The 26,413-nt window shown below is 42.1% G+C and overlaps 1 protein-coding gene across 2 annotated transcripts; it reads left to right on the top strand.

Moving 5' to 3' along the window:
• The first annotated feature begins 1,076 nt into the window (after positions 1-1,076).
• On the top strand, positions 1,077-26,413 carry LOC133747059 (myosin-4). Of its 2 annotated transcripts, none has more exons than XM_062175190.1 (38): positions 1,077-1,280; positions 1,372-1,515; positions 1,637-1,793; positions 3,953-3,980; positions 4,689-4,803; positions 4,942-5,034; positions 5,172-5,235; positions 5,881-5,979; positions 6,072-6,175; positions 6,323-6,461; positions 6,666-6,784; positions 6,875-7,024; positions 8,887-9,057; positions 10,459-10,768; positions 10,866-10,936; positions 12,055-12,142; positions 12,225-12,342; positions 12,597-12,720; positions 12,814-12,950; positions 13,049-13,304; positions 14,780-15,022; positions 15,115-15,291; positions 16,076-16,221; positions 16,301-16,391; positions 16,479-16,868; positions 17,786-17,912; positions 19,453-19,571; positions 19,688-19,884; positions 20,622-20,805; positions 21,090-21,255; positions 21,347-21,471; positions 22,256-22,564; positions 22,648-22,851; positions 23,513-23,638; positions 23,730-23,900; positions 24,147-24,251; positions 24,347-24,442; positions 26,261-26,413. In XM_062175190.1, the coding sequence occupies exons 1-38, from the start codon at positions 1,077-1,079 to the stop codon at positions 26,411-26,413; spliced, it is 5,820 nt and encodes a 1,939-aa protein (XP_062031174.1). The 2 variants fall into 2 exon arrangements, with proteins under 2 accessions (XP_062031174.1, XP_062031173.1); XM_062175189.1 differs by having other exon boundaries at positions 10,459-10,773; positions 10,868-10,936.

Here is a 26,413-nt window from a genome sequence, read left to right as displayed (position 1 = left end):
AAAATGGATATATTTTCAAAAATATGAAATAAAAAAATGATTGTCAGCATTTTTAGTGAGACAAAGCATTTAAATTGTGTCAAAAGAGTCACTTTAGTTTGAATGGAAAAATGAAAAAAAGTTTACCCAAGTGAGCTTTCCTGGAAAAGGGAACTTGGTTATTATAAAATCAGCTATATATGAAGATAATCAACAGGATTAATAAATGTCAACTGGCATGAAATGTACCTTGTAAGTGAAAAGTACTTGAAATTTTTCTGGGAATATCAGTACTAGAGCAAGAAAACATGAGTAATAATATTTTATGATGAATCTTTGAAAAATAGTAAAGACAGGTGAAAAAGCCCAGTTTGTCAAAGTTATGATACTGGAACAAGAGAAACTGATGTATAATAGACCAGTTTTTAACAAAACAGTGCAAAACAAAGCTTCTCCCATTTCTGCTTTCCTCTATATTAGGCAGTCTTTTTCTACAATGCAAAGACTTGCATCCCATACAAAACAGTTACTAAAATTTTAGCAACCCATTCTTATTGTTCTCCTCCTTCACAAAGCTAGCTTTGAGCCCTTCTCTGCAGCTGGCATGTGTTCTAAGAGTGGTGAAGGATGCCACGAAGAGAAGAATGATCCCTGCCTGCAAGGTGCTTATAATCCAGTAAGGAAGTTAACAGCTCAAGTGAAAGAGCTGGAAAATATCCTGCTATCATGTTAGCTTTGTGTTCTGTATAAGCCAATGAGATGCAGTTTATAAAGATTAATTACCATATCAAATGAAACAGAGAACGCTGCTACAGTATCACAGTAGGTAAGCCAGAAACGACAGCAGCAGTCTGCTTCCAAATGCACTATTAAGTATCTGTCAGCATTGGCACAGAGCAGGGAGGATGACATTTCATCTACGACCAAGCCAAGGAGGTGTTCATACCCAATGCCCTGCTAAGTGCTCAACTGGTCAATGAACTAAAGAAAAAATATTTTATATGAATCTAATGGTGCAGTTCCTGAATTTCTATAAATTCTTTTCTTCCTCTGTCAGGCAGGGTCCTTAACTGGGCTGCCATCAGTAACCTGCAGCCATGAGTGCCGACGCCGATATGGCCGTTTTTGGGGAGGCGGCCCCTTACCTCCGCAAGTCTGAAAAGGAGCGAATTGAAGCTCAGAACAAGCCTTTCGATGCCAAGTCATCAGTCTTTGTGGCGGACCCTAAGGAGTCCTTTGTGAAAGCGACAGTGCAGAGCAGGGAAGGGGGGAAAGTGACAGCCAAGACGGAAGCTGGAGCTGTGAGTAAAACATCTGGAGCTGATTACACTGTAGGGGAGGTTAGTTGACATTTGCTTTCCTAACCTGGCCCTCTCTTGCTTGATTGGACAGACTGTCACAGTGAAGGAGGACCAAGTCTTTCCCATGAACCCTCCCAAATATGACAAGATCGAGGACATGGCCATGATGACTCACTTGCACGAGCCTGCTGTGCTGTACAACCTCAAAGAGCGCTATGCAGCCTGGATGATCTATGTGAGTTCTTTCTCATTGACCATTCGCTCATGCAAGCAGTTGATATTTTTTGAAAGATGGTAGATGATTACAATGCCCATCAAATAATTGTACTATTTTCTGTGGGTTTCTTTTGGTGCAGACCTACTCAGGCCTGTTCTGTGTCACTGTCAACCCCTACAAGTGGCTGCCAGTGTACAATGCAGAGGTGGTGACGGCCTACAGAGGCAAAAAGCGTCAGGAGGCCCCGCCCCACATCTTCTCCATCTCTGACAATGCCTACCAGTTCATGCTGACTGGTGAGTGGCTCAACTGGTTTTCACATGTATTCTTTTTTTTTTTTTTAAATTTATTTATTTGAAAGTCAGAGTTACATAGAGAGAGGGGAGGGAGAGAGAGAGAGGTCTTCCATCTGATGGTTCACTCCCCAATTGGCCACAATGGCTGGAGCTGCGCCGATCCAGAGCCAGGAGCCAGGAGCTTCTTCCGGGTCTCCCATGTGGGTGCAGGGGCCCAAGGACTTAGGCCATCTTCCACTGCTTTCCCAGGCCACAACAGAGAGCTAGATCAGAAGTGGAGCAGCCAGGTCTCAAACCAGCACCCATATGGGATGCCGGCGCTTCAGGCCAGAGTGTTAACCCACTGCGCCACAGCGCCGGCCCCCACATGTATTCTTTTACCACCCGTGGTCACAAAATGTTAGAGCCCAAACAACTTTTAGAAGTTTCCTAATCCAACCCATGACTGTTCAGGACTGGTCACTAAAGCACAGAAAGGTACATGCGCACTGTCAAACCTCAGCTCACCTGGGTCCACCTCCGAGATCTTACCGTAGCCTCTGATCAACCTCCATCAATCACCTTGCCTGGAAACACATAATTTACTTTATATATTTCAGCAATAAGAGTAAGATTAAGTAACAGCTGAATCACATATTGTTCAAATAGAAATGAAAAATATGTGTTCAATCTTTTTAGTGCCTCATTTTCTTGGTAATTGTGCCTTAAAGACTTTTACAAGTACTGTCATTTCTTTATAGTCATCAGAATATGTCTCAGAGACAATAGTCTTCCCTTTAATTAAAATGTTTTGGGAAACACACATATAAACAGAGGTTCTCCTCGCAACATTAAAAAGATTTTATTTTGATTTCTGTCTTATTTGATCTTTCAAATCAGAAGGCTGATCATACTTACGATAGTAGTCTTGGGAACTAAGACCAAGAAATTTTTCCATTTACAAACTAATTTTTTTTTTTTTTTGACAGGCAGAGTGGACAGTGAGAGAGAGAGAGAGACAGAGAGAAAGGTCTTCCTTTTGCCGTTGGTTCACCCTCCAATGGCTGCCGCGGCCGGCATGCTGCGGCCGGCGCACCGCACTGATCCAACGGCAGGAGCCAGGTGCTTCTCCTGGTCTCCCATGGGGTGCAGGGCTCAAGCACTTGGGCCATCCTCCACTGCACTCCCTGGCCACAGCAGAGAGCTGGCCTGGAAGAGGGGCAACCAGGACAGAATCCGGCGCCCCGACCGGGACTAGAACCCGGTGTGCCGGCGCCGCAAGGCGGAGGATTAGCCTATTGAGCCGCGGCGCCAGCCACAAACTAAATTTTTTAAGATTTTATTTATATATTATTTGAGAGGTAGAGTTACAGACAGTGAGAGGGAGAGACAGAGAGAAAGGTCTTCCTTCCATTGGTTCACTCCCCAAATGGCTGCAAGGGCCGGAGCTATGCCAATCTGAAGCCAGGATCCAGGTGCTTCTTCCTGGTCTCCCATGCAGGTACAAGGGCCCAAGCACTTGGGCCATCCTCCACTGCCCTCCCAGGCCACAGCAGAGAGCTGAACTGGAAGAGGAGCAGCTGGGACTAGAACCAGCACCCATATGGGATGCTGCTGCCACAGGCGGAGGATTAACCTACTTTGCCACAGTGCCAGCCCCACAAACTAAATCTTGACTTTGACTTGATTAGCACTATTGAAATCTAACAAACCACAGTCTAAACCCTTACCATACCATGCATTAAGCAGCTGACAGCATGCCATCAATGTCTACAAGGGGTATGCAAAAGAAAAATTCATGGAAAAATGCATCTGATGAAAAAAGTATGCATGGATTTCAAATTTTTCTTGCACCAAATTAAACTTAGCTATTAATTCCATTTCCCATGAACTTTTTTGAAGTACTCATGCACAGATGACAACTAGGACATGTGTCTGGCTTTGGTGGACACTGCTCCTTAGAATACAACAGTAGAGGGTACTGCCTGTGGTGAATTAAAGAATTTAAGATGAGACACTTTATGTTTTTAATCCCCAAACTAACAGGCTTAAGAACACCATGTATAACTTTATATAGTTCAGTATGGCACTTATACATAAATGTCCTAAGTGTTTTCCTATAGAAAGTTTTGCTTCTACATACTGATACACATACTGATTGTCCACTGTTTTTCTTCTAGATCGGGAAAATCAGTCTATCTTGATCACGTATGTATTCTGAGACTTACTGGCATTTTATTCTCACTGGGAAAATGACAGACCAAAAGAAGAAATTAGTGCATGCCTTCTTACTAAAGCAGTGCCAAGATCTAGAACTAGATATTGTTTTAGTCTCATTATAGGGTACAGATTGAGTCACAATGTAAAATAATAACAATGCTCCAAATAACCCACAGGATTTTTTCCAGAAGCAGGACATGTAAAATGTCTTCCTGGAGCTTGGCCACAGTCCAATACAGGGCAATGAGCAGCTTATAGACTTCTGAAGGTAGAACATACTGGTAATATTGTCAGCGGTGCATTTGTAAGACCTCACTAGGGAATGTCTGTCTTTGAAGATGTACCTGGAACCTCACCTCTAGTCTAAGCAAGCTAAATAACACATGTACATTTGCTACACAGTTGAGTTACTTTTCGGACCTATGTGCTAGCCCAGGGCTCAGCACACAGAAAAGAACCTGGCAAGTTTGATGCACTCAAGAAATACATCCTAACCAAGTAATGAATAAATTTCTCTTCTTGTCAGTGCAAAGCAGCAGAAATGATCTGACCTATATGTAGGCTGAAGAGAAAGATCTAGAAAAGTATCTGCCAGAGATGGAAAAACCGATGCATGAAGTAGAAAATGCTGTTGGTGGGCGTAATTAATTTCATCTCTCAGAGTTTAACTTCTCACATGTGTTTGGTCTTCGGCAGCGGAGAATCTGGTGCAGGGAAGACTGTGAACACGAAGCGTGTCATCCAGTACTTTGCAACAATTGCAGTTACTGGAGAGAAGAAGAAGGAGGAGACTACCTCTGGCAAAATGCAGGTGAGTGTGATTGCCGTGGTTAATTGCCATGGAAAAATACAACTTATGATGTGTTTTGCTTGAATTTCATGTTCTGTCAGGGCTCTCAGGTAACAAATTCCCGAGCTCCAGATATGAGGACTGTCTTTGCCTTTGCAGGGGACTCTTGAAGATCAGATCATCAGTGCCAACCCTCTACTGGAGGCCTTTGGCAACGCCAAGACTGTGAGGAATGACAACTCCTCTCGCTTTGTAAGTCTCTCTGTGGTCACAGAAGGGCATTCTCTGTTCTTAGATGCCAGATAAAGCATATCTGAATTGTTTCGATTGCATTTCACTTCTTGTGTGTTTCAAGTTTTGCATATAACATCATCTTTTTTACTTGCAAGGGTAAATTCATCAGGATCCACTTTGGTACCACAGGGAAACTGGCTTCTGCTGATATTGAAACATGTGAGTAGCAGAGCCTCCTAAATAGAATCCAAGAATGATAAATGATGATTTGAAGGAATACTTTGCAGCTCCCGCTGAGCCTGGAGGCTGTTGCCAAACATGCCATGTTAATGCCAGTCTTATCCATGGTTCACAGTGTGCATTACCCATTCCAGTCATGAGCTAATAATTCTGTAGGAACTGCCAGGAACTTTTAGGCTTGTCTGAATTATCCCAGCTTCAGAATGATTTCATTTTTTCCTAAGGAAAAAAAAAATAACCCTAGGGGCAAATGAATTGCCTATGGGTTGAGAATATATTATTATTTCCTGGTCTGAGCCTTGAAAATTGTCATTCTTAGTGGCCCCTCTACTACAGAGTGACTGGAGACCCTGGGGAGAGAGGACTCAGTTACAATCCAAATGTCAAAGATACTCCGTATAAGATATGAATACATCTTATACCAAGAATGTCTCACTTTCTTTCTAGATGTGCTAGGAGGAACAGGGACAGTGTGTGTAGAGATGTAATATGTGATGCTTCTTAGGAACATTTAGCTAAAATCTCCAGGGGCCAGTAAGATTTAGCTAATGACCCCATGTTCCAAAATCTCCCCAGGTCACTTTCTATTTTTTCCCCTAATCCGATGTCTACTATCTATTGCAGATCTTCTGGAGAAGTCTAGAGTTACTTTCCAGCTAAAGGCGGAAAGAAGCTACCATATTTTTTATCAGATCATGTCTAACAAGAAGCCAGATCTAATTGGTAAGAAAGAACTTAAGTTCACAGGCTAGAAGATAATCACTGTACTAATATCTTCTAATATAAAATGTGTACCTTGAATTCTTCGTACCCAGAAATGCTCCTGATCACCACCAACCCATATGACTATGCCTTCGTCAGTCAAGGGGAGATCACAGTCCCCAGCATCGATGACCAAGAAGAGTTGATGGCCACAGATGTAAGTTACATGTGTATTTTTCTTAAAAATCCATTATATATGGGAGTAATAATACCAACCAACTGTAGGTATGATTAAGTAGTATAAATTCTTCTAAATAAGTTAGAATCTTTTGCTTTGACTTTTGCTCTCTCATCTCTCTTGTAGAGTGCCATTGACATTCTGGGCTTCACTTCTGATGAGAGAGTCTCCATCTATAAGCTCACTGGGGCTGTGATGCATTATGGGAACATGAAATTCAAGCAGAAGCAGCGTGAGGAGCAAGCTGAGCCAGATGGCACTGAAGGTACCAAACAAACCTCAATCCGAGTTGAACAAGACAATACAGATTTTTAAAACATTCAAAACTTATGTCCCCTTCACAGTCAAGTTTCTGATGGCAAAATTATTCCTAAACCGACTTTCTATAAAGTGATTTCCTCAATACTCTGCCCCTATGAATGTGGTGCCCAGGTATGTCATGTTGGGTGCTTGAATTATGTTTCTGCAGTTGCTGACAAGGCAGCCTATCTCCAGAGTCTGAACTCTGCTGACCTGCTCAAAGCCCTCTGCTACCCCAGGGTCAAGGTCGGCAATGAATATGTCACCAAAGGCCAGACTGTGCAGCAAGTAAGTTCATGACCTCAATGAATCATACACATTTCAAGCTGTCAAGACATGTCTTTAACAACACCAACACATATTACTGTCTCCGTGAAGGTGTACAATGCAGTGGGCGCTCTGGCCAAAGCCATCTATGAGAAGATGTTCCTGTGGATGGTCACCCGCATCAACCAGCAGCTGGACACCAAGCAGCCCAGGCAGTACTTCATCGGGGTCTTGGACATTGCAGGCTTTGAGATCTTTGATGTGAGTTGGTAGAAATTTAATAGCAGGAGAGTTTACAAACTTCATTGCTGCAGTCATGCGTGGAAAGGGTCTACGAAAAACAGCTGCACTATAAATTTAACTGACACATGAAAGAGGAACATAGGACCAGAGAAGTGAATGAACTGGAATGTGGCAGACCTGGATTCAAACTCCAGCTCTGCCAGTTCCCAGAAGTGCAATAACTGGAATAATATCTGAATATAATTCTTAGGCAAATTCAACTAGGACCTGTAGACAAAGCATGCAGCATTCCAGGTAACATGTTGACTTCCGATTTCCTTCTGCCAGTTACAAGATTTCTGAATTTAAAGCCCTTAACATAGTCCCGGAGCACCAGTAACAATGACATCAAATGACAGCAGGGAAGACAATGACATTTCAAACAAAGACTTTGAGGTTCCTATCTGCCTAGTTAAGGGAAAGAAAATGTGTTTAAATCTAAGGATAACCTCTATAATACCTAGGTATAGAGGTCGGAAGTGACATTGTAAATCAACTCAAATTTTTCTGCCCAAGAAAGAGTATCTATTAATACCTTAGGAATTAAGAGTACTAAAGTCCTTTACCTGACAGCCGTATGGCAGATGTATCTCATCTAGTAGTCATGTTTGTAAACCTTTTCCTACACATGGAATGATGGAAACATGATGAAATTTTCTGAGATTTAGGAACAAGGGCACTTTCAGAAATTCGCAAGCTGACATTGGAAAAGAGGAATTATCTGTCACTAAATAGGAACAGGAAGATTGATTCACCCTTTGTAAAATAAAAAAAAGTAATCATAATGTAAATAGTTAACCTTTTTGGATTATTAAAAATACCAGCTTTTTGAGACATAATCTGTATGCCATATGATTTATATATTTAATGTACACAATTCAGTGGTTTTTCATACATTCACAGGTATGTGCTGTCATCATGACAATTGATGAGAACATTTTCATCATCCCAACAAGAAACCTAAAACCTACTGAATTGTTACTACCCATTGCCCCCTCTCCCAGGCTGTGGGAACCATTACTATGCTTTCTCTCCCTGGTTTTGGCTATTCTGGATGTTTTCCATGATAGAACCATAAAATATGGGGTTATTTTGTGGCTTCTTTCACTTAGTGGGCATGCTGCAGAATTTCTTTGACTTTTGTGCATGGTGGTAACACTCTTACACAGGGACGACTTCAGTAGTGTTTTACATGTCCTGAGGAATAAAGCAGAGCATATCAACTCAAGTCTGGGAATGGGTACAAACACTGGCTCTGGTGTCAAAGTCTTAATGCCCACACCATGCCTTTTATAAGTATTGTCTTCCACAGGCTACTTACGCTCTCTAATGGTGCTTTCTCACCAAAAAGGGGGCAAATAATATCACCTTAAAAATGTATCGGTGCACAGTCAATGCAATAATTTATACAGAGCACTTAGCACCGTATCTCTTATATAGCAAAGGATTGATAAAATTTAGCTGCTGAATTTTTATTCCTATTATTAATAATAACACAGAGACCACAGTGGCTCAGGTGTAACAAACATGGCTAGTTTTACAGCAGAATCATAGAAAGAAAAATCATTAGGAAACCTCTGATCAACAAAAACAGATACTATAAGAACTAAACAGCTTTTTGTTGTAGAGGAATGCATCACTCAGAGCCGATTTCTGTCAAGTGCAGTGATGGCAAATATTTTGCAGCTGGCAGCAGCAAAAACAATATAAGAGGGAGTAAGGGGCTTGCTATGAGCAAGGGAAAACCAAAGCATCTTAAGAGGGCAGTGAATCTAACTTCTGCGAAAAGCACTTTTGGAAGAGGAGCTTTCATTATACATTTGTATTTCCCACTTATTTAGTTCAACAGCTTTGAGCAGCTGTGCATCAACTTCACCAACGAGAAACTGCAACAGTTTTTCAACCACCACATGTTCGTGCTGGAGCAGGAGGAGTACAAGAAGGAAGGCATCGAGTGGGAGTTCATTGACTTTGGGATGGACCTGGCTGCCTGCATCGAGCTCATTGAGAAGGTTTGCTTGCTTCTTTCAGACCACAGATTATACTACTATACAGTACTTAAAATTAGAAAGTCTTGGTATAGTAATGATTGCTACTTGTAAACAAAATTCTTTGTTTTGCCAACTTTGAGGTAGGTATTCTGAATATTTTCTCTAGACCCCAGAATACTACACTTACCCAGTTTGCAATGAAAAGTCTTACAGTTAAAGCCATCTTTCCTTATAAAACACAATACTGACCAGAATATTGTTTTTTTCTTAAAGATTTATTTATTTATTTGAAAGTCAGAGTTACACAGAGAAGGAGAGGCAGAGAGAGAGAGAGGTATTCCATCCACTGGTTCACTCCCCAAATGATCACAATGGCCAGAGTGAGCTGATCCGAAGCTAGGATCCAGGAGCTTCTTCCCAGTCTCCCACACAGGTGCAGGGGCCCAAGGACTTGGGCCATCTTCTACTGCTTTCCCAGGCCACAGCAGAGAGCTGGATTGAAAGTGGAGCAGCTGGGTCTTGAACTGGTGCCCATATGGGATGCCGGCACTGCAGGCAGCAGCTTAACCCACTATGCCACAGTGCTGGCCCCAAGAATATTCTTCATTCATTATTTTCTTGTCACCCTTGGATTCATGATAACTTGCATTTGAAGTGTGAATTTGGCCTACAAATTCCAGTGGTGCCAAGGCTCACCCTGAATACTTGATGTAATTGCAGATTCCCTTACTCTCATCACTCAAAATACTTGTTGGCAAGTGTGGGATGAAGCTTTGAACCCTCATTTTTAACAAGTGATTCTTCTTTGAAGATTTATTTATTTATTTGAAAGTCAGAGCTACACAGAAAGAAAAGGAGGGGGAGAGAGAGGTCTTCCAACCGCTGGTTCACTCCCTAACTGGCCGCAACGGTCGGAGCTGTGCCAATCCAAGGCCAGGAGCCATGAGCTTCTTCCAGGTCTCCCACGCATGTGCAGGGAGGGGCCCAAGGACTTGGGCCATCTTCTACTGCTTTCCCAGGCCATAGCAGAGAGCTGGATCGGAAGTAGAGCAGCAGGTCCATATGGGATGCCGGCACTGCAGGCAGCGGCTTTTCCTGCTGTGCCACAGTGCTGGCCCCTAACAAGTGATTCTTATAGCTAATTTTCAAGTCACACTGGGAGAAGTATGTTCTAAGTCTTTGTGGATAAAGACAAACCCCATTAGAGCATAGCCCTTGTCAATCTTACTCTATCACATCTCAGAGTCTTACTCAGCACCTGGCTCTTGATAGGCACTCAGTTAAATTAATGACTTGCTGACCAAAATATTGGGTTTTCATTAATTCTATAGAATTAGAGGATACATGGGATCATTAATGTCATTGATTATTTCTGTAAGCAGAAAGAACTTAAATGGCAAAAGTTTCTTTCTATTATTCCAGCCTATGGGCATCTTCTCCATCCTGGAAGAGGAGTGCATGTTCCCCAAGGCCACAGACACTTCCTTCAAGAACAAGCTGTATGAACAGCACCTGGGCAAGTCCAACAACTTCCAGAAGCCCAAGCCTGCCAAAGGCAAGGTGGAGGCCCACTTCTCCCTGATCCACTATGCGGGTACCGTGGACTACAACATCACTGGCTGGCTGGACAAGAACAAGGACCCCCTGAATGAGACCGTGGTGGGGCTCTACCAGAAGTCTGCAATGAAGACTCTGGCTTTCCTCTTCACTGGGGCAGCAGCTGCTGAAGCAGGTAATGTTTCACTTGAATTAATCATTTATTCAGTGCATAAAACATAAACGGAGAAAGCGTGTCCTATGATTGCTTGTGCTTTCTTTGCTCCCCTCAGAGGCTGGTGGTGGAAAGAAAGGTGGCAAGAAGAAGGGTTCTTCTTTCCAGACCGTGTCTGCTCTCTTCAGGGTAAACTTGTCTCTTTAATTATATTTCAGATATTAAATTTTATTCACCTATGTAGGGAAGGAGAATTAATCTTGCAAGGATGCTAGACTCGGATGTGATTCAAAGAGATAAATCAGCCAATAGTAGAACTGAGTGTGGGAAGTTCCTGGATAGTTTGGAAGAGATATTTTGCTATACAGAAGACACAAGAGTCAAGAGGGATGAAAAGAAATTGCAGAAGTTGGCATCAGATGGCAAAATTCAATTCAAATGATCTCAAAAGAGGTCATTTGACACATGAAAGGCTCCCGTTAAGAAAGGGTAGATACAGCATGAGATTTGTTTGAGGCTTTGGGAACCTCCAAGTGATTTATGTAGCTAAGTATATATAGGTATAAAAGGGAAATGACTAGATTTTGACAGCTTAAGATAGAAGAGTAGGGGTTACAGGAATTGCAATTGGAGGGTTAGTCTAGAGAAGAAAATAAGAATGGTAAATAGCTCTTTAAGAAATATTGGCTATTTCACCTCTAGTCTCATGTTCATAAGACTAGAGGTGAATAACTGAAGTGTTAACTGTTCTGAACAGCCAGGATTTCTACAGGATAAAAAAAACTTCACACTTGATAACATGGCTGGAGTTTTCTGCCTATTCCCAGAGAGAAACACTAAAATGTTACCTTCTATGGGACCAGCAGGACACAGCTCTGTATCTATGATAAGAAACACACATGTGATAAAGAGGCAGATACAATTTAAAGTTGGGGAAAGAAAGAAATAAGAGATGTGGAAGACATTAAATTAGTAGCAAAACTAGAAAATATATCTAGGCAAAAGAGTATGTGTAGACTATTTCCATATGTTTGGAGTATTATACTAAATTTATAACACATGACAGGAAACTAAACAGCAGTTAACAACCACTTCAACAGCTAGTATAAAAATACATTGAAAACACACAAAAATAGAAACAGGAGGACATGCTGGAGATATGGAAATTCCAGGGATAACTCTGAAAATTCAAATCTAGGTACTATTCATTAGAACTAACTCAATGCCATGGACCTAGATAATTATGTCTCTAAATATGAATGTACAAAAATAGTGTTTTTCAACCACATCTTCCCATGGGTCCACAGGAGAATTTGAATAAGCTGATGACCAACCTGAGGAGCACTCACCCCCACTTTGTACGGTGCATCATCCCCAATGAAACGAAGACTCCTGGTAAGGCACTTCTGATAGCCACACAAGCCCCAGCGTGCTTGCTGTATTGCATGAAATGTGGCACGTGTGTTCTCTCTTTCAGGGGCCATGGAGCATGAACTGGTCCTGCACCAGCTGCGGTGCAACGGGGTGCTGGAGGGCATTCGCATCTGTAGGAAGGGCTTCCCAAGCAGAATCCTGTATGCTGACTTCAAGCAGAGGTCAGATATTCTCACTGTGATTTATTTTAGGATGATCATGTTATTTTCATTTTCCTCTTAAAATTGATGACAAGAGAAACAAAGTTAACTTTTCATATGTATAGACAAGAAAAGTCTGAAGTCCTGTGAGTGTAATGAGAATAAAGGGGTAGCTAGCACTTATTGTTTATGTTAGACTACTATGTTGTTTCAGGAAAACTTCTTGTTGATGACAACAGCTACAAGTATTTCATTTCTTTGTTTGGATTAAACAGATACAAGGTGCTGAATGCAAGTGCTATCCCTGAAGGGCAATTCATTGACAGCAAGAAGGCTTCTGAGAAGCTCCTTGGGTCTATCGACATTGACCACACCCAGTACAAATTTGGTCACACCAAGGTAATATTCTTCACATCCCACCTGATGTGCTGTCTCATCCCTGTCCCTTTGATCTTCACACAACGTTTCTGATCTACAACTGCCCATGCACAGGTGTTTTTCAAAGCTGGTCTCCTGGGGCTCCTAGAGGAGATGCGAGATGACAAGCTGGCCCAGCTGATCACCAGAACCCAGGCCATGTGCAGAGGGTTCCTGGCAAGAGTGGAGTACCAGAAGATGGTGGAGCGAAGGTATTCAAAAGGACACTCTAATCAACCTTATCAGCCTAGGCCTTTTAACCCTGTTTCCTGTTGTAATTTGACTTTAAACATCCCTGTCTCTATCACAGAGAGTCCATCTTCTGCATCCAGTACAATGTCCGTGCCTTCATGAACGTGAAGCACTGGCCCTGGATGAAGCTCTACTTCAAGATCAAGCCTCTCCTCAAGAGTGCAGAGACAGAGAAGGAGATGGCCAACATGAAGGAAGAATTTGAGAAGACCAAAGAAAGCCTTGCAAAGGCTGAGGCCAAAAGAAAAGAGTTAGAAGAAAAAATGGTTGCTCTGATGCAAGAGAAAAATGACCTGCAACTCCAGGTTCAAGCTGTGAGTAGCAGAACCCATTTGTCCCAATTTGATGCTAAAATTTCAGCTGAGAGATCACTGTGGAACAGTCTAAATTCCACCTAAGTAAGAGACTCATTATCAATCTTTCCTAGTTCACTCTTCTTTTGAATGTTCTGTGGAATTTCACATACAGCATTACTGAAAACCATGGTGGGAGAATTCCTTGCTGTCAATGAGGAGAAAATAGAAACATTTGACCTTTCCCCCTTCTTTTTTTTTTTTTCCTAGAAGGATATAAACAGAAAATAAGATGATTTCTGTTCCCTACTGAAAAATGCAAATAAGAGCAGAAGAAAGAACAATAATCAGTGACTGCAAAGGAGATATTAGGATGAAAACATGTCAACTTGAAAGCAATATTCTGAATTTTCCAAAAACAGTCTAACAACTTTCTGTTCAGATTTATTTTATATATTTTCTAGTATATGAAAAATAGCATCATGGCAAAGATAGTGGTAAAGCTTTTTATAGATAATGCCTATTTTAATGCAAAGTATGAGAGAGAGGGTTGATGTCCTCATTCTGATGTCCCAATAAATACCTAGAGGCTTGAGAAATATTTTGTTCAAAGGCCATTGTCTAAGCCATTTTTGTAGCACAAATTACAAGAGAATTTGGTTGTTGCCACCAAAATAAACAAAAGAAAAACTAAAAGCTACCCTTCAGTTCTCTGAATTCAGAGAAGAGAGTTAGTTGGTCTTACTGGGTCTATCGATTTTGGACACATAACTGCAAAATCTGAAGGAAAATGAATTGCAAATAACTAGGTTGGCACTGTGGGTTTACTGTACTTTGCATAGATGAGGGTTTTCTAGATTGAGAAGTTTATGATACCATCAGAATCAGAGAAAATTGAAGGGGTTACCTAAATTTCATCTAAGCATACCCTGCTCCCTTCACTACTGTATGATCTCCTTACAACAGTATTCCATCTACTCTCCATCTACTCCTAGCTCTTCTTAAGAGAAACAGGCTTGCTATTTCCACAAGCTTTGCCATGTTCTGTGTTCCAGTCCATGTGGTTCTTCAGGGTCTCCTTAATCCCAAACTATGTCACTGAGAATGTTTCCTTTTAAGCCACATTTCTGATATTACTCTTCCCTCCTAGCAGCCTTCAAAATACTCAATTATTTTTTATTGGTTTTTCTAAGCGCTTCTGAAAATAATATCACACAAGTGAAAATTGACTTGAAATTATAAATTACATGCCAACACGGTACATATAGGATACAGCAAATATAACTGTATATAATTTCACCAAGAATTATGACTTAAATTCCTTTTTTCAATCTTCAGTTTTTATAAGTGCCCAGTAAATATTTTCTGAATGGTGGAAAGCCAATGAAAATTAACCTGAGGCCCTATAAAGTAACTTACTTGGTTTCAAAAAGGCTAACAAAACTTGAAAATGTCCTGGGAACTAAAATCTAAAAATGTCTATTAACTCTTCTCAGGAAGCAGATAGCTTGGCTGATGCAGAGGAGAGGTGTGACCAGCTGATCAAAACCAAAATCCAGCTGGAGGCCAAGATCAAGGAGGTGACGGAGAGAGCCGAGGACGAGGAAGAGATCAATGCTGAGCTGACGGCCAAGAAGAGGAAACTGGAGGATGAGTGTTCAGAGCTGAAGAAAGACATCGATGACCTGGAGCTGACCCTGGCCAAGGTCGAGAAGGAGAAGCATGCCACAGAGAACAAGGTATAAATCATATTCTCCTGTGCTACATTGAAGCTCTTCCACCCAACTAAACTGCTTTATGGCACAGGTCTTCTCTTTCGTAACCCCTGTAGGTGAAAAACCTCACAGAAGAGATGGCAGGCCTAGACGAAAACATCGCTAAGCTGACCAAGGAGAAGAAAGCCCTCCAAGAGGCCCACCAGCAGACCCTGGACGACCTGCAGGCAGAAGAGGACAAAGTCAACACCCTGACCAAGGCTAAAACCAAGCTAGAGCAGCAAGTGGATGATGTATGGTTAAAATTATATAAGAATAATTTTTTAAGTTTGTAACTAAGCAAGCATGAGTAGATATTCTTATGATGCATTAAGTAATTATCAGGCTCCTCCTATGAATAAGTTGCATAGAGCATCATCCCTGCTATAAAGGATATACACAAGAAAATAAAAACAATTGATAACAAAGCTGTGAGAAACAGATAATATAGGCAGAAGAAAATAAGAGAGAGCCAAGTTAGCATTTTCACCAAGAAAAGCTATAGCAACTGAACACGTCCTTAGCTGGGCTTGCAAAGCGATGGAAAGATATAAAAGAGGGAGGCATTCTAAGCAGAGAGCAGAGCAACAGCAAAGAAGCTATAACTGTCAATAAGGTTTTCTATCAGAGGAACAAAAGGAACTCTGAATAAGCAGCCCAGAAGATAAATTTGGCGTTAAACATGACCTGATATCTAATAGAGAGCCCCCATGAATGGAAGGCATTAACAAAGTCACAGCTGGGAAATATTACCATGACATCCATCCCATGGGGTGAGATATTAACCACAATGGATTCCAGTGGGAAGATATAGTATGTATGATACCTTGGTAGTAGTTTATTGTAATAATGTGATAATGAGGCATATTTCACCTTTTAAGTGGTGAGTTCTTGAACTAGATAAATACCAGTAGAATAAATCTGCCTAATTCATAGAAAAATCAAAAGAGTTTGCTGGTTATATATGAATTAAAGTTTAACCTGGGACAAAAGGTGAGACCAATCCAGGAACCATAATAATGAATAATTAACTTTTAGCTTGAAGGCTCTTTGGAACAAGAAAAGAAACTTCGCATGGACCTAGAAAGAGCCAAGAGGAAACTGGAGGGAGACCTAAAATTGGCCCAAGAATCCACAATGGATATAGAAAACGACAAACAGCAACTTGATGAGAAACTCAAAAAGTAAGCAGTAAAGACAAAACTTTCGTGAAGAGCTTACTGGGAGTATTTCCTTGACTGACATAAAGTGCTTTTCTAACAGAAAAGAGTTTGAGATGAGCAATCTGCAAAGCAAGATTGAAGATGAACAGGCCCTTGCAATGCAGCTACAGAAGAAGATCAAGGAGTTACAGGTCAGTACTTGGTTTCCTTCAGTCTAACTCAACATGAAAACATCACAGACACAAAGAAGCTGAGTGTGTGCTTCCCTCTGTTCCCAGGCCCGCATTGAGGAGCTGGAGGAGGAAATCGAGGCAGAGCGGGCCTCCAGGGCCAAAGCAGAGAAGCAGCGCTCCGACCTCTCCCGGGAACTGGAGGAGATCAGCGAGCGGCTGGAAGAAGCCGGTGGGGCCACGTCTGCCCAGATCGAGATGAACAAGAAGCGGGAGGCTGAGTTCCAGAAAATGCGCAGGGACCTGGAGGAGGCCACGCTGCAGCACGAAGCCACGGCAGCTGCTCTTCGCAAGAAGCACGCAGACAGCGTGGCCGAGCTCGGGGAGCAGATCGACAACCTGCAGAGGGTCAAGCAGAAGCTGGAGAAGGAGAAGAGCGAGCTGAAGATGGAGATCGACGACCTGGCCAGCAACATGGAGACTGTCTCCAAAGCCAAGGTACAGTCATGATTTAAGCTTCAAGGACTTCTGTAGGAAAAGTGGGAGTGGCTCTCAATAATCATTAGTTAACAGGTGATTCAAGTCAGGGGACACGGAAGGGGATCAGCCCTGGTGTGCTCACTCTATTTGAGAATAGCTGTAGTGAAATATTATGAAGAGTGAAAATATCAACTCTTTCAAATAAAAACAATTCAACAGTGCATCTTGAGATTAAAAAAAAAATCTATTCATTTTTTTGTAAGGCAGAATGTCAGAAAGGGAAGGAGAGGGAGAGGAAGACTGAGAGGGAGAGGGAGAGAGGGAAAGAGAGAGAATCTTTCATCTGCTGCTTCATTCTCCAAATGCCCACACCAGGCAAGGCCAGGCTGATGCCAGGGGTCAGGGACTCCATCTGGTTCTCCCGTGTTGTGGAAGGGATCCAAGCACTTGGGCCATCATCTGCTGCCTCCCATGTGCATTAGCAGGAAGCTGGATCAGAAGTAGAGGAGCCAGGATTGAAACCAGAACTCTGATATGGGATTTGGGTGTCACAATGGCAGCTTCACCTGCTGTTCTGCAACACCTGTCCTGCGTTTTGAGGTTTTTAAAGCACCTCACATTATGAGCTTTTTGTTTTCCCTTAAACACAAACATATTTTACTTCTCAGAAACATATCATGAGATGAACTGGATGTGGTTATGATACAAAATTATTGTGATACAAAGGCAGTTCACAAGCAGTATGTTTGGACTATGTACCTTCTCACTGTTTCCTAACCTAAGGTCTCTGTTGCTTTCTCTTGTTTGTTAAGATGGCTTCTTCTCAAAATAAATGAAAACTGCAGCTCCTATGGAATGCCTGGGTCACTGGAACGTTCAACTTCCTTTGGTCTAAATACTTCCTTGAGACACCTTCTCCCTCTTTGTGCACGCAGGGAAACCTTGAAAAGATGTGCCGCACTCTGGAGGATCAAGTGAGTGAGCTGAAGACCAAGGAGGAGGAGCATCAGCGGCTGATCAATGACCTCAGCACACAGAGAGCACGCCTGCAGACGGAATCAGGTGGGGTATTTGCCAGTGTTTCCCTTGGACGACAGCCAAACTTACCTTGGGTGGTTAATTTGTCTGAAAATTCTGCGTTGAGTTATCTGAGATAATGTATTACCTTCCTGGAAAACCCACTAATATAACACATAATTGATTCACTGACACAGAGCTACTTTCTTTCATAGACCAGTATATATTTAGACAGGCAGGCCCAAACCTTTTGTTTTTTAGCATTTTTAAGCAGATTTGACTCTAACCAAGAAGTTGTCAAACACTTTTCAAAATGCTTTCATGAGCTATTTTTTACATTATTTTCTTCATTTGGCTGTTTCATGTTATCCTCATTTTTAAAAAATGACAGATTATGGTAGTGATAAAGTGACTTGTCCAAGAATGCTTACTCCAATCTTTTTCCTGAAGTCTTGCCAACACAGTCAAGTAGGGAAATAGCCAAGAACACAACCCGGCTGAGGCACATTCAAAAGGAGGCTTCTAGAAAATCGATTAGCCAAATTGGAAACTCTCCATATTTACTCTTCTTTTTTGACTGACTTGTCCAAAGTCATACCACCTCAAGTTAGAGGTAATAAGTAGAAATTATGTTATGGGTCGTTTGGGATATGAAAATCATAGGCAGATGAAAGGACTGGAGAACCACTCTTTCATTCAAATATTGTTCTTTCTATCAAAAGCCTCAACGTAAGCTTTTATTATTGTTAAGGAATTGGTCAGCACATTTCATGGAAAAGAAAAAAAATTACACTCTCAAGAGTGCCAAAATGCTGTCTTCTAATTTCTCTTCCTCAATGCATGTTTACTTCCAGAAACTCAGAAGTATGAAAAAATATAATGTGATGCTTAATAAATGACAAAGAAATAAGGTTTCCAGATAATCTGCTTAATAATGGTACTGAAAAGTTTCCTACTTTTCTAATGTAATCTAGTATATTTTTTGAATTATCACAGAGTGGAAAACAAATTTAAATGCCCGTTAGTTTGGAAACTGATCAGGTATCCAGAAATCCAACTCACTGAGTGATGGAAGGACACTTAGTGATTTCTTAATATAAAAATGTTTCCAGGGTTTTCTTTTGAACATCATTTCCACTTACAGAGGCAATTACTCTAAGTCTCTTATAAGATAAATTCTTTCTTTCAAGTTGTCCACAAGATAAATTCTTTGTTTCATTCAATGTTCAATGAAAAGTAAACTAGACCAACACTATTGCTTTAGATAAACAGCCTGGTATATTCAACTTTGATTTGCATTTCTTTATCAATTTCAACTGTGGTCAAATAATATTAACTATCAAATAATATTAACTATCACCCCAAATCTTTCATGTTGTTCATAAGCAAATAATCTACTCCAAAGTTTTCCTGTCTTTTCGTTTGCAAAGGTTTGCTCATGGGGGTTGAAGTAGATATTGGTGGTTTGCTGTAATCTACTCTCTATATTAGGTTCAAACCTGGCCCCCAATCTCTGCTCCAGCATTTACTGCAGAGCTTTCATTTCCAAAGTCAGGCTGAGTTTTCTGCCTCTTGGTCGTTACAGGTGAATTTTCACGCCAGCTAGATGAAAAAGACTCATTAGTTTCTCAGCTCTCAAGGGGCAAACAAGCCTTCACACAACAGATTGAGGAGCTTAAAAGGCAGCTTGAAGAGGAGATAAAGGTCAGCCCAACTTGTTGTCTTAATGCCTGTTTTTGTGGTTGTCTTTGCCTACTTTTATAGATTTTCTTCTGATATATCTATCTATAAAATTAAGTCACCAATCTCTATGTTCTCAGGCCAAGAGTGCCCTGGCCCATGCCCTGCAATCAGCCCGCCATGACTGTGACCTGCTGCGGGAGCAGTACGAGGAGGAGCAGGAAGCCAAGGCCGAGCTGCAGAGGGCGATGTCCAAGGCCAACAGTGAGGTTGCCCAGTGGAGGACCAAATACGAGACGGACGCCATCCAGCGCACGGAGGAGCTGGAGGAGGCCAAGTATGTTCTGGACATAGTTAAAATGGAAATATCTCTGTTAACAATCGAACAAGAAAGGAAACTTTGTTTTATAAAGGACTCATTATTCAATGCACTTCAAAAATTCAACGCTGAATTGCGGTGTGGGCGGAAATCTGGACAGTAGAAAGTTTAAGGTCAGAGTCAATCGTCTGAGAATAATGCATGGCCATGTTGCCGGAATTCACGGTTTGGGGGATGCCTCAGAAGAGATTCTGAGAGGGGCTCTCAAAGGAAAATTTACACCAACTTGGGAAAGCTTTTTTAGTAGCAGATTCATGAAAAACTGGCAAATAAGGAATAGAATTAAAGTCAAGTACGTTTCATTCATCTAACATTTGAGTCCTTACTGTGTGACAGCCTACAAGAACATAAAAAGACCATGGGGATTAAAATTAAGTGGAGACACAGACATAAACAGTGATGCAAGGTATATAGTAATATTTTGTAAGAGAGGCATAAACCAGCTACCAATGTAAAATGTTGACCCATGCTTATCACAGATGGCCTCAGAGCTTGACTATGAAGTATAGCAATGCTGAAATTTGGTTTCCAGTGTTTGGTAGTAGGACAATGAGAATGAGTTAACACTGCATCAGATTTATAAAACAAGTCTGATTAGCAAAGTGTTAAGGAAGTGTGACTCACGTGTACCAGCTTTGAAACTGCCAACTCTGCCCAAGGCCGTTCGCTCCTATTGTCCATGTTTCACTTTCCAGGAAGAAGCTGGCCCAGCGTCTGCAGGATGCTGAAGAACACGTGGAAGCTGTGAACGCCAAATGCGCTTCTCTGGAGAAGACGAAGCAGCGGCTGCAGAATGAGGTGGAGGACCTCATGATTGACGTGGAGAGGACAAACGCTGCCTGCGCGGCCCTGGACAAGAAGCAAAGGAACTTCGATAAGGTATGCTGCAAAGTTCCTGCTTAGGCATTCAACATGATTGACAACAGCCTCCACACTCCGTGCATCTTATTCAGACCACCTGAGGGCTGTTCTCACTAGCTTTCGCTCTACTGGCAAGTGTATGTGTAAGGCAGGGGTTAACTTCCTGTGGTTTCTATTCTTCCCATTCACAATTATTTTTCAATCCCAGATCACCTCAACCGTGCCTGAGAGCTGCCAAAATAGATGGCTTTCCTCCCATCCAACTTTCTCCACTAATCTTCCTGACGTTCCATGTCCTTTAGATCCTGGCTGAATGGAAACACAAGTATGAAGAAACTCACGCTGAGCTTGAAGCCTCCCAGAAGGAGTCCCGCTCCCTCAGCACAGAACTGTTCAAGGTTAAGAATGCCTATGAGGAATCTTTAGACCAACTTGAAACCTTGAAGCGGGAAAATAAGAATTTGCAACGTGAGTAGGTTTTCTGTGTGTTCTTCAACAAAAGACATGATATACAGTTTTCCCTCTCTGGACATATTTTTCTATTTTTGTTCACCAACAGAGGAGATTTCTGACCTCACGGAGCAGATTGCAGAAGGAGGGAAACGTATCCATGAGCTGGAAAAAGTGAAGAAGCAAGTTGAGCAAGAGAAGTCAGAACTTCAGGCTGCGTTAGAGGAGGCAGAGGTAGAGACTTTGTTGTATGTGCTAAAACAATTATAGGAAGAATTAGATTCTACTGAGTGCAAGGATTAGTGAATTAAAAGAAATGAAAAATAATTTTTAATCTGTGTACTAAGTATGAGGATGGAAACTTTACTATGCACAGCAGCAATGTAACTATATGGCAGGAACTGTGCTAGACACTGGGAAAACAAAGATGAGTAAGTAGAGGGCCCTATTCTCAAGGGCAGAATCTAACTGGACAGACAAAAGCATACAAAACCAACAATAACACATTGTCGAAATTTCTCTAACAGTAGACTGACGATGTACAGCCATGCCCCACAAAGCACTATTTCAGTAAATAATGAACCAAATATACAATAGTGGTCCCATAAGAGTATAACGGAGATGAGAAATTCCTGTTACACAGTATTTTTACCATGCCTTCTCTATGTTTAGATATACAAACACCACTGTGTTACAGTTACCTATAGGATTCACAACAGGAACATGGCATCCAGGATCGTAGCCTAGGAACAACAGTCTACCATTTAGCCTACAGATGTAGGGTGCTGTGAACTCTATACCATGCTAGCGCCCTCTATGATGATTTCACAATGACAAATTATCCAGTGATGCATTTCTCAAAATATATTCTATCTAATGATCCATTTCTCAGACCATATTCCTGTTGTCATGCAACATATGACTATACTCTGGCAGTACAGAGGTACAACCAACTCTTATTTCTAGAAATCTACACACTTCCATTCCCTTGATAACATCACCTCTTTTTCTCATGAAGGCATCGCTTGAACACGAAGAGGGAAAGATCCTGCGCATCCAGCTTGAGCTGAACCAGGTCAAGTCTGAGATCGACAGGAAGATTGCTGAGAAGGATGAGGAAATTGACCAGCTGAAGAGAAACCACATCAGAGTGGTGGAGTCGATGCAGAGCACGCTGGACGCGGAGATCAGGAGCAGGAACGACGCCATCAGGATCAAGAAGAAGATGGAGGGAGACCTCAATGAGATGGAGATCCAGCTGAACCACGCCAACCGCATGGCTGCCGAGGCCCTGAGGAACTACAGGAACACCCAGGGCATCCTCAAGGTAAATGGTCCAAGAGGTGCCCAGGTTGCAGGGAAGGCGGCAGCCCTGAGAACGCGGTGTCTCAAAGACTATGCACTCCACAGGATACCCAGCTGCACCTGGACGATGCTCTCCGCGGCCAGGAGGACCTGAAGGAGCAGCTGGCCATGGTGGAGCGCAGAGCCAACCTGCTGCAGGCTGAGATCGAGGAGCTGCGGGCCACGCTGGAGCAGACGGAGAGGAGCAGGAAAGTCGCAGAACAAGAGCTCCTGGATGCCAGTGAGCGCGTGCAGCTCCTCCATACTCAGGTGTGTACAATAATACAACAGGAAAATGTACAAAGGAATGAAAATGAAATTCTTGCTGAAATCTTAGTGTTATTTACAAATTTTTCAAAATGCATAATGGAGAATAAAATTTTAAGTAAATTTTTGACTAACAATATTTTATCTGAATTGTGACAACAACTTAATTGTCTTTTAAAAATAATTCTTGCCAGTGCCGCCGCTCACTAGGCTAATCCTCCAACATGCGGTGCCGGCACACCGGGTTCTAGTCCCAGTCGGGGCGCCGGATTCTGTCCCAGTTGCTCCTCTTCCAGTCCAGCTCTCTGCTGTGGACTGGGAGGGCAATGGAGGATGGCCCAAGTACTAGGGCCCTGCACCTGCAACGGAGACCAGGAGGAAGCACCTGACTCCTGGCTTCGAATTTGTGCAGTTACAGCCATAACGGCCATTTGGGGAGTGAACCAATGGAAGGAAGACCTTTCTGTCTCTCTCTCTCTCTCTCTCTCTCTCACTAACTCTGTCTGTTAAATTAAAAAAATAATTCTCAACTCAGATGACTTATGGGACAATAGGGATACCAATTGGTTAATTTAATTAATCAGTTTGTGAATTCATTGGAATATCAGGCATCCTAATTTTGCTGTCATATACTTAATGCTTCTAAATTTGTTATTTTAACCAGAACACCAGCCTGATCAACACCAAGAAGAAGCTGGAGACAGACATCTCCCAAATCCAGGGAGAGATGGAGGACATTGTCCAGGAAGCCCGCAACGCAGAGGAGAAGGCCAAGAAGGCCATCACTGATGTGAGCGCAGGGCAACACACTGGGCGGTCAGACTTGGATCACGACATGCTCTCTCCCCTCTCTTAACTCAGTCTGTTTTACTGCTGGGTAGGCGGCCATGATGGCGGAGGAGCTGAAGAAGGAGCAGGACACCAGCGCCCACCTGGAGCGCATGAAGAAGAACATGGAGCAGACGGTCAAGGACCTGCAGCACCGCCTGGACGAGGCCGAGCAGCTGGCGCTGAAGGGCGGCAAGAAGCAGATCCAGAAGCTGGAGGCCAGGGTGGGTCTTCAGACCAGCATGAATTTCCATCTCACTGTGATCCAGTGCACAATTCTGAATACCTAGCACTGCTAGCTAGTAGGGGGCATGCTGAGATGATGGAGAGAGATTCCCTGCTGCCTGAGAGCTGATAATGGGGCAACTGGACAAGGGCATCAAAAACTGCATACAAAATAGAGCAAAAAGTAGAGATTCACCGAGTGAGTGGAAAATGTAAACATCTGTATGATATCCATCTTATTCCAGGTACGTGAACTTGAAGCAGAAGTTGAAAGTGAGCAGAAGCGCAATGTCGAGGCTGTCAAAGGTCTACGCAAACATGAGAGGAGAGTAAAGGAGCTCACTTACCAAGTAAGGAAAATAACCTGTCTAGGTTTTCACCCAATCTGTAAGAGACTGAAAGCCATATGTACAGTATATGAAACTCACCCTTTAAAATATTTCAGACTGAGGAAGACCGTAAGAACGTTCTCAGGCTCCAGGACCTGGTGGATAAACTGCAAGCCAAGGTGAAATCTTACAAGAGACAAGCCGAGGAAGCGGTGAGTCCAGCACCTCTGGGGGAGACAGGGCAGCCTCTGGTTCTCACATGTGACCAGGCCAATTTAATTAACGGGATAAAAGAAAAGATGAGTAAGTGAGAAAGAAGGAAAAGAAAGCAACTGAATCAAGGTCTAAGAATGAGAAGAAACCAACCACTTGATGGACTAGGGGAAAATGTTCTAGGGAGGGGCAGAGAAAATGCAAAGCTTTTGAGTGGAAAAGGTCTAGTTCAAGGCACAGAAGGAATCAGGAAGAGAGCAGTATAGATGGGGATAAGAGCTAAGTGAGAGGCACATCAGAAGCTCTCCTGGGAAACACTAACAAGTAAGATTTTATCCCAAGTACAGTGGAGTGCTGAGAAGCCAGGAGAATGTTTTAAGCTGAATCAGCCATGATCTGATTTATATTTTGTGAGAGTATCCTGGCTACTCTATGGAGAAAAGATTATTGGATAACACAGGTGGGTGCTGGCAGACATGTTGGGAAGTTTTCCAGGTGGTTCTGGGGCTTGGATTAGGATAGTAATGGAGCAAAGAGACAGAAATGCTAAGATCCAAGATATATTTTGCAGGCAGAAACTACAAGATATGCAAGTAATTTGCATGTGAGACATGAAAGAAAGTAAATCAAGGGTACTTCATCAAGTTTATAGCTTGAGTAACCAGGTGAATGATGTAACACTCACTACAATAGGAAAGGAAAGATCAGATTTGCAGAGCAAGAAGGAAATAGTGATTTTGTTTTGAATAAATGAAGTGTGAAATACCATTATATATGCAAGTGAAAATGTCAAGTTGATAGCTTAATCCAAGAGGCTGAGACTCAGAAGGTCTTGGTTATGTTCCAGCCAACAGGTTCTTGGCACTCCACCTTATCTCATTTCCCCATCCTGTGGCTTATCTGAAATCATAATCAAATGGTGTCAATTTTCTAAGTGCGTATCACAAAAGTGGTGCTCTATTCACTGGTGGTTCTGTTTTCCCCTGAACTGCAGGTCTGAGAAAAAAGAGGAGGGAGGGAGAGAGAGAGAGAGAGAGAGAGAGAGAGAGAGAGAGAGAGAGAGAGAAGGAGGGAGAGAGGGCAAGAGGGCAGAGGATGAGGGAGAGGAAGAGAACACACAGTGTTCACACTCACACCTGAACTTCCTCTAGCTCCTTACTTTCCTCCTATGTGAGAGGAAGATCCGAGGTTTTCCTCAAGCTTAGTATCTGGTGATTCTAAGCTTTAGAAAAGTTCTCACTTTGAATGCCATATTTTGCATGGTTCTTAAGGAGACTTCGAAAAAGAATGATTCCTGGAGACTAAACCAGAATGGGCTTCCTCAAGTTCTCTGCTGTATATTCAAGCATAACCAGAGAACAAACTATTTTTGGAAGCACTAAACTTATTTAATTTCTAAATTTCATTAAGTGGCAATACTTTGGACTCAAGTAGCAATAATTTATATTTAAGGCTAATAGTTTGGTATAATATCGATTGCCTATATTCATTTTTAAAAGGCTTGGTTTCATTCTCTAGATTCTTTAAAAAAATAAGCAAAGCTGGACACCTAGCACATTTAGTAGCAGCTCTAAAATGTTTAGCTGTTCTAGAGGTTCAGAGACAAATGTCATCTGTGTTTCTTTGTTATCTACAATTTCAAGAAGCCTAAGAAGACTTAACACACACACACACACACACACAAAACCCTCTAGGTTTTTTTTTTTTTTAATTTACTACAATGAAACACCTTTAAATAAAATAAAATTTAAGACCCACTGACTTGAGAATCTAGGAATTCTAAATGTTTTTCCTTATAAACGCATTTCCATTCACAGGAGGAACAATCCAATGTCAACCTCTCCAAATTCCGCAAGCTCCAGCACGAGCTGGAGGAGGCAGAGGAAAGGGCTGACATTGCTGAGTCCCAGGTCAACAAACTGCGGGTGAAGAGCCGGGAAGTTCACACGAAAGTCATAAGTGAAGAGTGA

The sequence above is a fragment of the Lepus europaeus genome, chromosome 18 (genome assembly GCF_033115175.1).
Source record: "Lepus europaeus isolate LE1 chromosome 18, mLepTim1.pri, whole genome shotgun sequence".
NCBI classification, from domain to species: domain Eukaryota; kingdom Metazoa; phylum Chordata; class Mammalia; order Lagomorpha; family Leporidae; genus Lepus; species Lepus europaeus.
This window is presented reverse-complemented; position numbering and strand designations above follow the sequence as displayed.

Bases quoted from the DNA above. Each gene is read 5' to 3' on its own strand.
- LOC133747059 (XM_062175189.1), top strand. From the start codon at position 1,077: ATGAGTGCCGACGCCGATATGGCCGTTTTTGGGGAGGCGGCCCCTTAC. The intron at 4,804-4,941 runs GTGAGTGTGATT...TTGCCTTTGCAG, and splicing joins CTACCTCTGGCAAAATGCAG to GGGACTCTTGAAGATCAGAT. The intron at 21,256-21,346 runs GTGAGTAGGTTT...GTTCACCAACAG, and splicing joins GGAAAATAAGAATTTGCAAC to AGGAGATTTCTGACCTCACG.